The sequence below is a fragment of the Protobothrops mucrosquamatus genome, unplaced genomic scaffold (assembly GCF_001527695.2).
Source record: "Protobothrops mucrosquamatus isolate PMUCROS unplaced genomic scaffold, P.Mucros_1.0 scaffold_281, whole genome shotgun sequence".
In the NCBI taxonomy this organism is placed as follows: Eukaryota; Metazoa; Chordata; class Lepidosauria; order Squamata; family Viperidae; genus Protobothrops; species Protobothrops mucrosquamatus.
In genome coordinates, this window is record NW_015386357.1 from 1,388,402 (window position 1) to 1,405,496 (window position 17,095).

General features: G+C 37.2%; 1 protein-coding gene across 1 annotated transcript in view; it reads right to left on the reverse strand.

Annotated features, from left to right (window-relative positions):
• Positions 1–4,526: 4,526 nt before the first annotated feature.
• The window catches only part of PPM1L (protein phosphatase, Mg2+/Mn2+ dependent 1L), a 115,366-nt gene continuing 102,797 nt past the window's right edge, over positions 4,527–17,095 (reverse strand). Inside the window, exons 4-5 of the mRNA XM_015831838.1 lie at positions 14,227–14,388; positions 4,527–7,226 (exon numbers count right to left, since the gene is read on the reverse strand). Coding sequence (XP_015687324.1) covers positions 6,880–7,226; positions 14,227–14,388 — 509 coding nt within the window. The 3' untranslated portion in view covers positions 4,527–6,879. The remainder of the gene's footprint in view (positions 7,227–14,226; positions 14,389–17,095) is intronic.

The following is a 17,095-nucleotide window of genomic DNA, read 5'->3' on the forward strand; positions in this document are numbered from 1 at the left end:
AGTTTCTAATCCCCTCCATTCCTGCTTCCTATTCTCTCTAAACTTCAACAGCCTGTAACCTTTTTTTGACTCCTTAGCCTCCAGCATGAGTGGGAAACTGCAGAGGTCATGGGAGTATTTTCTTCAAAAGTGGAGCCAACTTTTAATGTACTTTCAACTCAAGCCAGGACCACACAAAAGAATAGGATAGCTTCCTCTGAACTGAGGTGACCTGGGGAACATCCTATTCAGTCATCTTCAGAGCTGAACTGAACTTCTGATCCCTGGGATTTGACATAAATGGCAAATATCAACAAAATCAAGATTGATGTTCACAAAAATGCTACAGGATCATGAGTTCTTGGCTAGCTTTTGCTAGAGCAAAACTAAGAGAGAACACTAAGCTTTCATTTCCGAATTACAATCTAGAATAAGCTGCTTCACAGAGGTAGCTGCAAAACCATGTATTTTTGTCTTAGAGTCTATTAGAATAACATTGGTATGTGCATCCGTATACCATCATCAAGGAAGACAAAGAAATACACCCTTAATAGTGACAGTCTAGCTTGGCATGAGACTACAGTAGAATGGTTCTTCAGCCACTATGAACATATTTCTATTCTATGCTTATAAATGAATATGCACTAACCTGAATACTTTAATGTTCAATTTTCACACTATTGCCTTTAATAGGAGAGATTAACATTATGCATGACTCACTTACTGCAATCCTATATTCCTTACTTAGGAATAAACCCCAAGAGATCTGAACTTTAGGAATATGTGTCTAGCAGGATGATCTACAAATACTTCATTTTGGACCGAGTGACAATATATAGCAACTAAGCACGGTCCACTACTCTGTCACCTGAGCTTGCAGACAAGAAAGCTATTCATCTATGATAATGCAGTTTGGAAGAAGAGCAGAGAATAAAATTTTCATATAGGCAAAAACTTTCCTAGGCAGGGTGGGCTGATATGGAAAAGAAGTAAGATAGTGAAAGTTGAGGAGATTTGGGGGAAGAAGAAAAGATGATGATTGGAAACCAAAGTGGATTTTAGGCAGTTTGAATTGCTGAAGGCATGCTGGTTCCAGAAGAGTTTGGGGCAAGGGTTCTAAAGTGTTCCTGGGTGGAGTCCAGGGAAGACTACTGAAGAAGAGAGATAGCCAGTAAGGGATGCATCTTCTCAAGGCAGATGCAGTTAGGGCTGAAGAAGAAGATCAAGTCCTGCCAGTTTGAGAGACCAGGCCAGCCAATGGAATGAACGCTCTCTTATTCCTAACTGGGAAGGAGCTTGTTGTACATCTGAACAGCCTCAAGATTAAGCCAACTACTATTACTCTTAGAAAAATCAGTTAGTCGAGGATACACTGGCACAAGCAGTAATAAATCACCACCACATTCCTATTCCTTTATTAGCTGAAGCAGAGAAAGGAGGAAGGTGTGAGGGAGAAGAATTCATGCTTGTTTAACTGTCTTAATTGGATTCTGTGTAAATAGCTTTATGTGCCTGGAAATGAAGGTAAGAAATCAAAAGGAGATTTTGTGTGCCCTGTGCTGAATAATTTCCCATGGATCCAAAGCTCTTATGACAGACTGGACTGTGCCTTTGGAGATCAATTAAGCTGAAAATATAGTTGTGCCATAAATCTATAATTAGTTTGTCTACTCTGTTTGTAGTGTTGCTGTTACTAACCAGTGTGGCTTAGAAGCTTTTGAGTTCACAATAAATATTGTTAGTTCATTCCTACAATATAGAGAAGCTTCTGTTCAGAGAATAGTATGCTTATTATATATTATATTCTCTACAAAAATATGAATCTTTGTTAGCACAGACTAAAATATGAACAATGACAAACCTTTTCCTAAATCACAAATTGCCAAAATAATATATTTCCTGTATGACATTTGAAAATACTGCATAAATCTATTGTTTTAATTTACCACTTTTACAAGTAAAAGTTTTGCTTTTTCCTTCCCATGAACTGCAAATTGACATTTCCCACAGCCTAAGGACAAAATGAAAGCAAAGTTACAGTATATCAGCAATCCTAGAGAGTTTTTATTAATTTTCACATAGGTGCTCTTACATTTTTAATAGTAATAAAAACCATGTGACTATTGCATTTTATTAGGCTCTATGCACCCATAAATCTAAAGCAAGAGGTTTTTTTCCCCCCTAATTAAGAACTGGTCATAAATTAGAGTAGAAATAATTTAGTGTGCATTGCTTTAAAATAAATTTAGAACTAAGATAAATTTCAATAAATTATAATACTGACTGACTGCTATGTTATTATAGAAGTAAGCAACATAGTACACATCAGCTGTTCTGGACTGTAACTCCTATGATTCCTTGCTGTATACCATAATGAGAGTTGGAACCCAAAACCTAGGAGTAGAAGGCCACTAAATAGCCTATATTTGCTGTATAGTGTCCTTCAAAGAAGAGGAACATGTAACTCTTTTGATATTGGTGAGGTACAAATCTCAGTTCCACCAATCAATTTGGCCCGTGATCAAAGATTCTGGGAGTTACATTGATAGTGACAGGTTCTTTGGACTAAATAATCATTTAATTGACTGATGGTATTCAACAGGTCAAATCCAGTGAAGATTCTGCAGAACTGGGTAGTGGCAGTTCTCCTCCTCCTCCTCTGTTCCTACTTTTTTTTCAAAAACATTCCTGCAGGTCAAGATAACCTTTGGCATTATGCCATGGCACCAATGGGAAATTCAAGGAATTTGTTGATGAACTTTTTCATTTGTGCAAGGTATCTCTAAATCCAAATCAATAGCATTAAGCATATTTCTTGTTTTTACTATGCCTAATTGAATATTCTGAGTTTGTAAAAATGCAGAGATTTGAAATATTGTCTATATGATATGGGTATGACCATTTTGTTTCAACAGAAATACCACATCTCAGGTCAAGCTCTTCTATTATCTCAGCCTGTTTTCTTGTTAAGCAGGAGCTTTTTCTCCAAGTGAAGACTGTAAATGTCTATACTGCAACTATTTGAATGATGCCACTAATTCTGAATAGCCATTTGCGCAGCGTGCATATTTTTGCCCTTCATTGACTAGGTGACTAGCCAAATGTGGCCTTTTTAAACATTTGACTGAATATAATCTGTACTCTGTAATTGTTTACAGCTATTTTCCTGTTAGCAATGAATTTTCTCTTCCTCAGACATTAAAAACAGCTTTCAACAGACTGCAAATGAATACATTTGCTGGTTCCATTTACCTGTGTTTTTACCATGATTATTTTTCATAGCAATGCTGCATTTCCATAGCACAATTAAACCGTTTATTCTGGGCTATAAAAAAATCGGAAAGCTTTCTGAAGTCTCATATGCTTCAATGTTCTGAAACAACACTGGAATAGGAAGTACGTTTCAGTCATTCGTCTTTCTAATACTGATATTAGTGTGCTGTCAATATACTGATATTAATATGTTAAGCAGTGCAATCCTAGGAATATCTCCTAAAGGTTAGATCTACTGAATTCTGTGGGATTTATTCCCAAGTAAATAGGTTTTGCAGATCAGTGATTAACACTCCTTTAACTCTTGCTTGACACTGTTCTGACGTACATATTTCCAAGATGTCTAGTTATGGCAATGACCCCAAATTCTTCTAGGCCTACTTTAATTTAACACATATAAAATATTAGTACCTATCACAAAAGTGATGGATCTTACAAAGAGTCAACATTTTTTGATAGTTTTCAATAGTGATGGACAGGGTTGTGCAGATAAAGAATATAAATAGGTGTTGAGAATAGCTATTCATTTCTAAAATATTTTTAGTTTTAGTTGAGTTAATCTCATTTACAAATCAACTCATAAATAATGACAACTCGTATGCACAAATGCATCAGCAAGAACTTTCCAAATGGTTCTAAGTAATTGATTTTTACATTTTAATGATTCAGAGTAGTTCTGGTTTTATTTCTGAAGTTGCCTCTAGTGCAAAATTGCTTCATGTGCCTTAGCATATACACTTCAGGTTAGCTGACCTTGATATTCCTTCAAGAAATTAAAAACAAATCACAAAGAGATGATATTGCTAGCAGTTTAAAACTAGTGCAGCGTTTTGTTCCGTTACTCTCCAAAAATCCTGATGGAAAGTCAGGACTTAATCAACAAAGGGAGTGAAAAAATACAATAGGTTTTCAATAATCTCATCTAGGGCCCTAGAGCTCAGTTATAATGGTAAAGAGTTGGGAGAAACTATTTTGTTATGGCCCTCAAAAGAGCTGTAGCTAACACTTGCCTAAATTAATTGTTCCTAGCTACAGCCACATAAGAGTTTGGACATGCATCTCCTACTAACCAGGTAAAACAAGATTATTTTTTAATTTGTAATTCTTATTCCACATACCTCAAAATTTAAGTACTATAGAGGTTTAGAAAGGTAAAAAATTAAAAAGAAAGCCATTTCACTTTTTGGTTTAGTATTTCCATTTTGCAGTATAACCATAGTTAATGACTCTGGTGCATTAGTTCATAATTTTATTTCATTTTATTTATTTTATTTCATTTTATTTATTTTTTTAAAATAGGGCTTTAACTTGAAGATGCCTCTTCATTTTTATTCAAGCATGCAACAAAATAAAGATCAGGGAAACATATTGTTATTTTTCTTTTATCACCCAAATAATCTGAAGCTAAAACTAGGAAACCCATCCCGTTTTAGACATTATGCAAAGACCGAGCTCTCTGGAAAAAGTTTTAATGCTGGGATGGGGGAAGGAAAAAAGAAGAAGAGGTCAACAGGACAAATGAGTGCACCAGTGAAATTGCTAAAGGACCAGGTTAGGGACAGATCATCATGGAGGAACTCTATCTATGTAGTCTGCAAGAGTCAGTATCAACTTGATGGCATGTAATCATTCAATCAAAACTAGCAAACCTAATAATATTTTGAGAATCTAAGTAATGTCTCTAAGAAGACATAACAAAGGCAAGAAACAAAGATATCAGAAGCAAGTAATACACACTTGGTATATCTTAATCCAGAGGTGGACAATTATGGCCTCATTATGACCTATGGACTTCAACTCCCAGAATTCTTGAGCCAGCCATGCTTTACAGGTTGTAAAAGGGCCATAGTTGCCTACCCCTGTGTTAATCCACTATATGAATTTCAAGTTACCCAACCACTTCAGGGATGGACTAAGCCACCTTCCCTATTGGCTCTGAGTTAATCCTCTATATACCAATGGAGAATGAAATAAGATTAAATAGCACTTCACAAATTATTAATCCTGGCAATGTCCAATTAATTAGAACATCTTTGTAGCAATCTAATGGGGCATTTTGACTCACGTTTCTATAGTTTTGATTCTAAATTACAGCCTGTAGACATATTCCACATATTAACAAGTCTAATTTTGTTTTCTTTTGGAAATAATGCTATTTGAGTTCCTCAGTGATAGCATCCATTAATGCCTCTTCTGCTTGCAGAAAAATTCTACTGGATCCATCGTAAATCAGAATGCCTGGTCATACTTCATAATTTGAACGACAGAAAGAAGTTACATTTTGAATGATGCAGCAAATAGCTCAAGGTCAGATACCATCACTGATTACAACAAAGTGTATCTTGTTACCCAAAGCCTTCTCAACCTTTCACTTTCCAGATGTTGGAACTGAAATTATGAGAACTGCAGCCCAACACATCTGGAGCTATCAATCTGCAGAAAGTTGGTCATGAGATACGTAAATGATAGGCACACTGGAATTAAGCAGCCAGCTTAATAGATTTCAAATTGCAGCTACTGTATATGCAGGCAACACTTACTACTAGGCCTGGCTTTTGATGATTTACGTCATTAAATATTTAAATTGTAAAACTTGCTTAATAATTTTTCTGTTTTGGAACAAAGCTTCACTGCTAATGAAAAAAAGAAAAAAATGCTCTACCTGTTTTTTTCACCAGTTTGGCACTAAGTTCCTATTTCAGTTTGCTGGCTTCATTAATATCCTAGCCTTATCCTCTAAATACCAAGTTTAGAAATGCTAAAGTCTTATATCAGAATCTTCTAAGCTAAAGATACATTTTATACCAGTTTTTGATGTCTGAACTGCACAGAGTTATGACCCTAAACTAGAAACAAGAATTAATTCAGCCCATCCAGAAACAAGAATTAATAAAGGGGACATTTTTCAATGAGCATGGACCTCAAAAGTTATCTACTGGCTAGATTTTTAAAAAGAAACAAAGATCATTCAGAGGCATGCACACAAACCTTATAAACACGTCAATTGGAAAAGCTCAATTGTTTAATGCTAATGATATAGCAGGATGTATACTAATGGGAAGGGACAGTAGTTGTGGACCCTCCTTGTTTTGAGTCAACAACTACAAACTGTCAGCTACCCGCCTTTGTTCCTTCTGCAGTTTAACTAAGTTTTAACTAAGCAGGTGTAGCAATATGAAGGAGACGATGCTAGAATGAATAGTTACACTGATGGCAATCCCATGCCAGTCTCAAGTCTCATATCTTAGCTGCCCAAATCCAAATGCAATTCTAAGCTATTAGTGAAAACTAAGGGAATTGCAGACTCTGAAGCAGGAGTCACAGTCCTTTATAACTGAAGGATTTTCTAAGCTGAGATCATTAGAGATCTAGAAAATAAAAGAGATCCTTTTCATTAAAAAAATAAAATAAATTGAATTGTTGACTTTTGTTTGCTGTGTTTAGCAAAAAGAGTGGTTTTTCTACTCTCATTTTTTGGATGTACAACTTTAACACTAATATACTTGCTACAAACGTCTACTGTGTTGAATGTAAAGGTTAAATGAAGAAGTTCGCCAAGTGAGAGGCAGAGTGTGGTATTACTTTTCTCTTTCTTTCTCTTTCTTTTTTCCCCCTTTCTTTCTCTTTTTATTGGTCTTCCACTTTGTTGCTGCTTTTGAACTTAACCACCATGACTGTAATGTTGTCAGGGCATCCCCTATAAAAAGACTGGAGCACTATACTCTTGGCTCCAAAATGTGGCTCATCTAAACGTTCTTTGATGAACCGCACCGCTTCCTCATTACTGAAAGCATCCCAGAGCCCATCGGAAGCTAAGATCATGAACTCTGGCTGGAGTTTGTCCAGGTCAAAGGTCAAGATATCTGGATCAGGGATGACAACATTCAGATTTTTCAGCGGGTAATCCCCAAGAGAACGAGACATGGCCAGGATCCCCTGAACACGCCAGGAACCATTGAAACTGATGAAGCCACCTGGAAGAGAGAAGGAGAGAAAAAAAATGATTAAATTATGTTTAAGGGAAATTGTTCTCAGAAGCTTCCATGACACTAGGTTATTAAATCAGTTAGGAAAACCAAGTAACGTCACCATTTTTTTTCTTAAGAAAATCCTTTCTTATAATGTACCAGTATGTCTGTTGCCAAGACATAGGAAGGAAATCTTGCTCATCAGTTGATCCTTGTCTTTTTCAACATAGGGAAAGGATTCCACAACTTAAGGCAAACATAGCCAGAAAACCATAACTACATGCCCCTGTCTACCTCAAAATCACTAGGTTTTTTGAACCAGCAGACACATCTGAAATTTTGAGAGCATACCATGGTCACAAAAGACCCTTTTACCATGCAATAAACTGGTGAAACTGCTGTCTGCATCTCAAAACTACTAGGATTATAAGGGATCTGGAGACCATACCCTATGAGGAATGGTTAAGGAATTGACCAGATTTAGGTTACAAAAGAGAAGACTGAGAGATGAAAACAGTTTGTGTGTGTGTGTGTGTGTGTGTGTTTATGTATATGCACCTACCTTCTATTCAGTCTGCTTTGACTCTTGATAACTACAAGGATAAGTCCATGCTATTATCTAGGCAACATTTTGATAAATGGCTTGCCATTATTGTCTTGGTTGGGCTAAAAGTTTAATGATTGGCCCAACATCACTATCTAAGGCTGGTGCCTATAAATATAAAAAAAAGAAAAACAGGAAGAGGAACCTGTTCTCTGCTTGAAGTAAAGAAAGGGTTGAAATTAAAGCAGATGCAAGATGAATATTATAAGGATTTTTTCATTTGTGTTGCAAAGGAATCATCCTTCTAAAATTGAACCTTGTCATAGGTGGTTTTTGAAAAGGGGCTAATTTTGAAACTAAAACTAAGTTGGGATGGTTTAGTGCAGGGGTCCCCAACCCCCAGTCCATGGATGGGTACCGGGCTGCAGCATGCCTGAAACCGGTCCGTGTAAACAAGTAAAGCCCCATCCATGAGATGCAGGCAGTACATGAAACCAGAAAAACCTCTCTCCACAGAACCGGTCCCTGGTGCTCAAAAGGTTGGGGATCTCTGGTTTAGTGGATTTGTACACTGAGCAAAAGCTTAGATCTCATCCCTGAAAAACTCTATAAATCTCCCACAACTCATACATGTTGTAATTTTAAATTTTAACAAATGGAACACAATAAATGAGTTAGCACAAAAAGCTTGACAAATGCTAAGGGAGATGTTATTGGACTCACTTGTACTTATGTGACCCAGCTTACAATCCAGTGCTGAAGTATTTAGCTGAAAAGATGGGCTCTGTAGTGGGACTTCCACTTTCCAAAACTCTGGATCCTGATTTATCTGTTTTCAGGAAGTTTGGAGAACACTCTGGCTTTTGAATTATATTTGGCCCACAATCCCTAGTGCCGGTGTTCCTTCCTATACTAATTTTGTCTCTTTACAGAGTAAAAAGAAAATGGCACTATTAGAAAAACAAAAACATATTCAGAACATATCCTTTTCTATCCTGATACATTTTATGTTTTGAATCTTATACCTGATGCAGAAAGTACAGGAAATATCCAAACGTTGCCACAAGGAGTTAAGATTAAATCAATATCCTTGCTGTTCCTATTGAAATGGTAAGACACATGAATTTCTGTAGGCAAGTTCATCCATATATATGACAAATTGCTGATCAGGAAGAAAATTCAACCTTCATCTCTGTTGTTTGCAATATAAAGGACATTTTCTTGCCTGTGCTCAGGCAATCTTCCCCTCATTTTAATCATGCACTGTGTATCCCTCTGGGATAATTCAAGAAGAGGTACACACTCATTTGCAAAGATTTATAATGGAACTGGGATATCAGACCAGTCTTATAAAAGTCAAAATCTCACTCCAGGGCACGAAAAAAAGAAAAGCGCATACAAGCAAAAACTTATCTTTCTCATCAAGAACATATGGTTGAACAGGAGCCGTAATGATTCAGAAAAAAAGCTCTTGTGAAAATAATTATCCTTCACTTTTGGATTTACAGGGGGAAATAGAAGAAACAGGTAAGGAAAAGCCACATTTCAAAGCAATGGGACACAGTGCTTGGGCTGGGTACCACTGAAATACTGTAAGAACAGTACCTGGGGTGAGAGGATTATTAGCAATACAGTCATCAATAATACCTTGCTCAATAGTAGTAACTGTGAGAGGGATCTCGGAGTCCTAGTGAACAATCACCTAAATATGAGCCAGCAGTGTGCTGCAGCTGCCAAAAAGGCCAACACAGTGCTAGGCTGCATTAACAGAGGGATAGAATCAAGATCACGTGAAGTATTAATACCACTTTACAATGCTTTGGTAAGGCCACACTTGGAATACTGCATCCAGTTTTGGTCACCGCGATGTAAAACAGATGTTGAAACTCTAGAAAGAGTACAGAGAAGAGCAACAAAGATGATTAGGGGACTAGAGGCTAAAGCATATAAGGAACGGTTGCTGGAACTGGGTATGTCTAGTTTAATGAAGAGAAGGACGAGGGGGGACATGATAGCAGTGTTCCAATATCTCAGGGGCTGCCACAAAGAAGAGGGAGTCAAGCTATTTTCCAAAGCACCTGAAGGCAGGACAAGAAGCAACGGGTGGAAACTAAGCAAGGAGAGAAGCAACCTAGAACTAAGGAGAAACTTCCTGACAGTTAGAACAATTAACCAGTGGAACAACCTGGCTCCAGAAGCGGTGAATGCTCCAACACTGGAAGTTTTTAAGAAGAGACTGGACAGCCATTTGTCCGAAATGGTATAGGGTTTCCTGCCTGAGCAGGGGGTTGGACTAGATATCATCATCATCATCATCATCATCATCATCATCATCATCATCATCATCATCATCATCATCATCATCATTATTTTCATCATCAGTTATTCAAGGAAGTTCCATCTAGCTCTGAAACACTCCAACCAGCACCTTTCTTAGGTATCAAAAGGAGAACAATAAATCCCCCTGGTACATTTTACAACTCTGTCTTAATTGCAAACAAAACAAAACAAAACAATCTTGTGCGAACATTCCCGTAAACTTCAATCCAGTTCAAATTTTGAACTGGCCCTTGGAGCTCAATTGGAGCCTCTGAGATTGTTTATTAATGCTCACACAGGTGGTCCTCATTTTAGCAACTGCTTCATAGAACGACCTTTCCTAGTTATGATGAAAGCATAACCGGAACTAAGTGTTGGTTTTCAGCAAAACCGTCATAAAATGCAGTCACATGTTGCCAAGAGCCCAAAGTGGTGTCATGTGACCACCGGGGGAGGCTGACTGTAAGAACCTAATATCTGGGCCATGAATTACCTTTTTTAGGTAGGTCGTAACTTCGGTCACTAAGCAACCGTTATACCTGTAACAGATACTACCTGTACTTTGGTCCCATCTGCTGATTTATATTATCTAAAATAATGTTATATAAGGAAGAAGAAAAAAGAAAGGAAAAAAAAACCCTCCTTAGCCCAGTATGTGAAAACAAAGATATTTTGGCAAAGTTTTTGCTTCCAGCTCAGCTGGCCATTTCCACTTGCCTGCTGCCTTCATTGGGAGATAAAAGAAGTGAAGAGGCAAAAGCCTGAACCGATAGAATCTCCATTGTTCTACAGTGAGAAAAAGCTTTATTGTTTTTCTAAAAAAAAACCTTCCATTCCTTTATTTCTCTCTTTCTCCCCTACAGTCCTGCCTGTTGCTTATTTTCTGGGGGGTGGGGGTGGTTGTATCGTCTTTTATTACTGGTTAATCTTTTTTTTCCCTTTTCTCTTTCGCTATAGATTAAAATGCTTTTTTTTTTTTTTTAAGTGGAAGGATTTACTGTCTCTGAGTAAAGGGTTAGGGTTCACCGCCTTTAGTGTATGGTAACAGAAAGGAATTAATGTTCATTTGTAAAGTGCAAATTAGTCTTCTACAATTATAACTTCTCAGAATTGGGTTCGACAGTTTCCCCAAGAACTTCACAGCAACACCACCCAACACACAAGGAAACTGAAGCAAGAACGAATTAGGGAAATGGAACAAGGTTGTTTCTTTTGCCAAACTTTTATTTATTATTTATTCATTTTAAACATGTCTGCATTGCTTGCCATTAAAAGAATTCTCATAGCAATTTACAATTAAACCCTTTTTAACTGGTAATTGCTTTAAGAAAACTGACTTTAATTTTTTACTTTTGATTTTAATTGCACTGATTCTATTGTCCTTTTTATTTTGTATTCTAAAACTGTTGAAAACTACCTTGAATGTTTATAGAAATGGAAAAGGGCAAAACCAAGGATAAATACAAATAAAAATAAACTGGGTATAATCTGCACTTTTATTTTTACAACTATGTCAGCTTTTATTATCCCTATGCTCTCAACTACCTTCCAAACCCACACATATTTTATTGAGCTTACTTTATGCTATTTTACATTAGTAAAATGCCACAATGCCTAAAGCCACAGAGTAAAGAACAATGGATGATGGCTGGATGATTTGATCTCAATAATGATCATAAAAATACAGACAAATATAAGAGGAAAGGTATATACTTCCTTGTTCAGACTTTACAGTTTGCAAAAATATATTTGAATACATTTTCAAGCTCCACAATATGCTTTTTATATTCCTTTTTCTCTCCTTGTATCATTTTTACAGAAAAGAGATGGCTGATGGAATCAACTCTATTATCCTAATCTTTGAGGCCAACAGATATTCCTAGGAAGGTGTTTTTCTGAAATCTTATAACTTAGAACAATGGCTCTCAACCTGTGCTCCGCAAACCCCTGGGGGGGGGGGGTTGCAATATCATCACAGGCGGTCCGCGTAGCCTTGAAGAAATATTATGATTTAAATCTTGAGTTTTTGGTGATCGTGGCCATGATCCGTGGCCACAAAAGGTATTTAAACGGGCTCCGTGGTGAAATAAAGGTTGAGAACCACTGACCTAGAAAATTTAGTGTTTCCTAGTGTTGGATAAGAATAATTTTCTAAGATTAAAATGTACCCTCACCAATCACATTTAGAAAACACCCTACATATCTCAAGTATTCTTAAAAATCCTCATATTAAACAAATATTGTGTATGTTAAGATGCTGTTGAAGAAGGAATAATTTCTGATTTAGGCACAGCTGCATATTATAAAAGAACTCAAGCTGAAAGTAAATGAAAGTTCTTCCTGAGTAAACTTAATTTATATAAGGAACAGACATTTTACAGCTCTAGAGCCTAGTAAGCTCTCAGTGAAATGGCTGCAATGCACACTCAGAACTGAATAGAAAACCGCATGTCCTGATTGTATGTCTAAAAAAAAATCACTAGAATATTGTAATTTTCTCTTTGGAGAAAACCAAAAATAACATGTCCTTCAATGTCCAGTACAATTTAAAATTGGAAATATTCCCTACTGGCTAATGTATTCAATCTAGCATTTCCATCTGGTGACCAACTTTGTGGCTGAAAAAAGTAGAACAGTTTTGGATTTTTCTGCTTTGTTCACATCTCATTTTTGGAAACATTTTGCTTGATGAAGTGTTATGGAGAATTCCAAAACTTTTATATTATTTTGTGCCATTTTGGGTGGCCTCAGCCAAAGGATGGATGGATTTTTCTAACTTAATCAAAAGATTGCTCATAACACCTTTCCAAATAGGAAAATATACATTTTCCAAAAAACAAACAAACATTAAACTAATAGCACATTAAAATATACATGATTTTAGAATGAGAGATAGGTACTTCCCCCCCCCCCCCCAATCTTTCAATACTATAAATTGAGATCATTCAATGACCTTGTTTCCAGCCAGGCTGTTCATCACTTGTGGAAATGGCCAATTTGGGTTACGAGATATTGTGAAGATGGCACTTAACATGAATTTTTAAAATGCAATAGGACCTGTGCAGAATATATTGTAGCCTAAAGAATTCCAGTCATTCCTTCATTCCAAGGCTACTGAATCTTGGACAGTTTGCATTAGTATTTTTGTATTTCCATAAACCCATCTTCCTTCCTGTGTGTGGAAATTAGTATTACTTTTTTGAGCCATGTAACAATTCAGACATGAAGACCTGAGTTACAGTGCAGCAGGTGAAGTCTTCAGTGTTTTAACATCCTGTTGCCTCTATTTAGGTCTACTATGCAGATCCTTTGATTGCATTTGTATGACTTGTAGGGTGTTGCATGACACGTTAAGGATGCAATACTAAATACTGATATTAGAGTTACCATGAAAATGAGGCTATGTTCAGAAACTGCAGATAATAAAGGCACCAGGAATTATGTATAGTGAAGCTAACCCAACCCCTTTACCGATGAACCCTCACTCCCAGAACAAATGCATGCTGGGAAGCCAGACTCCATTTCCTTTAGCATTTGGAGAGAAGCAGAGGCACCAGGAAGAATCCAACCTGATTTGTGGCACATGGTCATTTGAAGATAAAACCCACATCCCATACACACAGCATCGCTGGTGAGATTTAGATTGATCTATATTTGTTCATTGTTATGTCCCCCAGTAACGCAATACTGCTTATTTTGTATTTGGATTTTTATTATATGTATTTCTATTTTTTTTCCAGTTTCACCCATCCTGTTCCTTTAATAAAGCATTCACATCTATGCACACGGTCTGTTTTATTGGAGGATAAGTAAGTTTAGCTGCATGTCAAGCTGCACACACAGTAATGTGTAGTAAGGACAGATCTGTTACAGCTGATGGAAATCCATCAGCTTGACTTTGGAAGATGGAAAGACAAGGGTAGACATTATTTCCACCTTTGCTCACAACAATTTGTTTAATACTTTTTCTCTCCTCTTCTATAGTGTTCATCTTTTATTTTGCCACAATTCTCCAGACAATTCATTACCATCACATTGCAATAAATAAAATGATGAAAGAATGGGGAAAAAATGAACAAATATAACATTCTGCCATGATGTAAAACAAAGAAACAAACCGCACATCCTATATTAGAAACTTACCAGCTCTTTTAATCCTCTTTCTTTCTTTCAGCTGATAAGGCTTGTGGTCATGAGACAAAGGAATAGCATTTCCATCCTTATCGCACAAAACCCCCCTTGAATCTCCAACGTTGGCCACCGTGAGCTCTTTATCGGACAGTAAAGCAATCAAACACGTTGTTCCTGAAAAGGAAAGAGGAAGACGGAAGACCATTAAGACAACTGAGTGAAAAATCAGTACTGCTTCCCTTATATTCTTTTCCTCATCTACCTTATCTGCATTCGGGAGCAATCAAGAATGGCAGCTGCATTTGTATCTGAACAAAACATCTAGTACTAGGATGACAGACTATTTCATGACACTGATCAAATCTGACAGACAATTTCTTCTTTCCACAATATATTTTTTTCTGTATCTGATATTTGGTTGGCATTTCAGGGGCTGGTTCTCATCTAGCTTGTCATTCAGAAAGCTTGCAAGGGAAAAAAATGGCCTCTGGCCCCAATGGCATATATTGTATATATACATTCATCCTTATTCCATTTGTTTTCCTCCCACTACGAATTACATGATAAGTGCAAAAATGCTTGGTAAAACATACAAAGGGGAAGCCTTACTGTGCACAGCAAATGTCATTGAAAAGCAGATTCCATATTACAAACCACATTCCCAGTGAAAAACTGATGTCGGTCTTCTCCCACTGGGCAAGAGTAATAAGGGAAAAATCTCCTATTGACCTATCAGTTTGCTTGTAGCTGTACATGACTGACAACAGTTTCTACTTTACAAGGTGTAGGAATATTGTTTATCTAGGACAGATGTAACCCTTCATTTGTTATGAAGCAGACTGCAAATCCAGTTTTTAAAATTCAGATGAAAGTTTTCTATCATTATGAGTTGTTAAATTATCACTGACAATTTATTTGCATGTGTTACACCCTGTCATGAAAACCTTTTATGGGCAATTCTCATATATGATTTATTATAATTATTTACTGAATATGAGTAAAGATTAGTGGAGTTTTGACATTTGGTCAACATATGTACATAGATACATAGATACACAGACAGGGGAACTGTTAACATGCGTGAAAGGCCAAAGAAAACATTACACAGGCTGGAACAACTTTTCTTAGAAATAAGGTGAATATACAAAGAGTATGAAATTATACATGGTGTGCTGAAAACAAGTAGAAGAAGAAATGATTCTTTGGAAAGGTAGACACTGAACGGAAACTCAAAATAGTTTGGTGACCAATTGAGAAGAGAGGAAAAGACCCTGCTGTTGGGAAAGACTGAAGGCAAAAGGAGAAGGGGATGGCAGAGCAGGAGATGGTTAGATAGTGTCATTGATGCAGTGGGCATGAGTTTGGGCAGACTCTGGAAGACAGTGGAGGGCAGTGGAGGATTGGTGTGCTATGGTCAGTAGTGGGATTCAGCCAATTCGCACCACTTCAGCAGAACCGGTAGCTAATTTTTTGTTGCCCAGGCCCAGAATGGACTTCCGGAAGCAGCATCCACATAGAGAACCAGTTGTTCACATATTTGAATCCCACCACTGGCTATGGTCCATGGGATCGAGAAGAGTCAGAAGAGACTGAAAAACAACGATACCTCCAGGACCAGAGAAAATGTGTTTCTTAATATGGATATGATTACATGGACCCTGTTCTGATAAAAAAATTAAGAACAGTCTTGATCAGTGGTTCTCAACCTTTTTAATGCTGCGACCCCCAACTGGTCGTAAGTCGAGGACTAAACCGGTCGTAAGTTGAGGACTACCCAACCGGTCGTAAGTCGAGGACTTTCCCTGCCCGGGAGCGCCGCACATGCGTGGTTCCGCCCCCTGCGCCTGCTTGGCGACCCCCGTGAAATGGTCGATCGACCCCAAATGGGGTCACGACCCATAGGTTGAGAACCGCTGGTCTTGATGGATCAAGCTAGGGCTTAGCTTAGTCTGGCATCTTCTTCCTCTCAGAGGCTGTCCAGATGCCTTTGGGCTGTTCACAAGTAAGATATGGAGATATAATATCCATTGTTTCCCTGCAGTTAATATCTGAAGACAGGCTAACCCCCAACCTGAGGTATGAATTTATCTGATCCTATTTAAGTCCATCCTAATTACTGACTATCACTATGCTTTGGGCTAATGAATTTCACAGGCTTATGTCTTGCATTTGAGGGCCCCTGGCTGGCCTTTATGGGAACTAAAAACAATTAATGGGCCTTTGAGTCTCATCCAGCATTAAATTTTTTGTGCCTACTATTACTGCAAAAGCAAGCCCGTTCAAGCCTGAAGTATGGCAATGAATTCAGTTGTACGGAACGAAAAAGAAGAACTTTACTTCTATCAGCAGAGAGCTATACTGACAGAAATCCTGAAGTCTTTTTTTTTTTTTTCCAAATTGTTTAAGGGTTTCTGTTATGAAGTAGCAACACAATGTTTTAAAAAACTGTTAAGTATTTCTAAGGAACTGAACTGACATTTAACGTCTCCTATATGCTAAAATTAATTTATTTTTACATTACTGCAATTCATGTTCCAGTTTATCATTTAACGGTAAATAACATTAATTTCATGCTTGCATTCTTTTCCTTTTAAGTGAGCCAGAGGAGTGCAAGGTAAATTTTCACCTCAGTTAGTTAATTTACATCTGATTATTCATAAGGTTGAGACATCTGCCTTTGCATATAATGGAGTTGGGGGGGATTATAAGTTAAATTAAAGGGTATTAAAGTCCTTATTAATGTATACTGATAAAATGAGAGACTCATAGTGGAAGAGCTGATCCTAAAATTCTGATGCCATTCCAGGTTGTAACATAAAAAAAGATGCCATTACAAGTTACACACCATGTAAACAGCAACAGATCTTAATATTACCAAGAC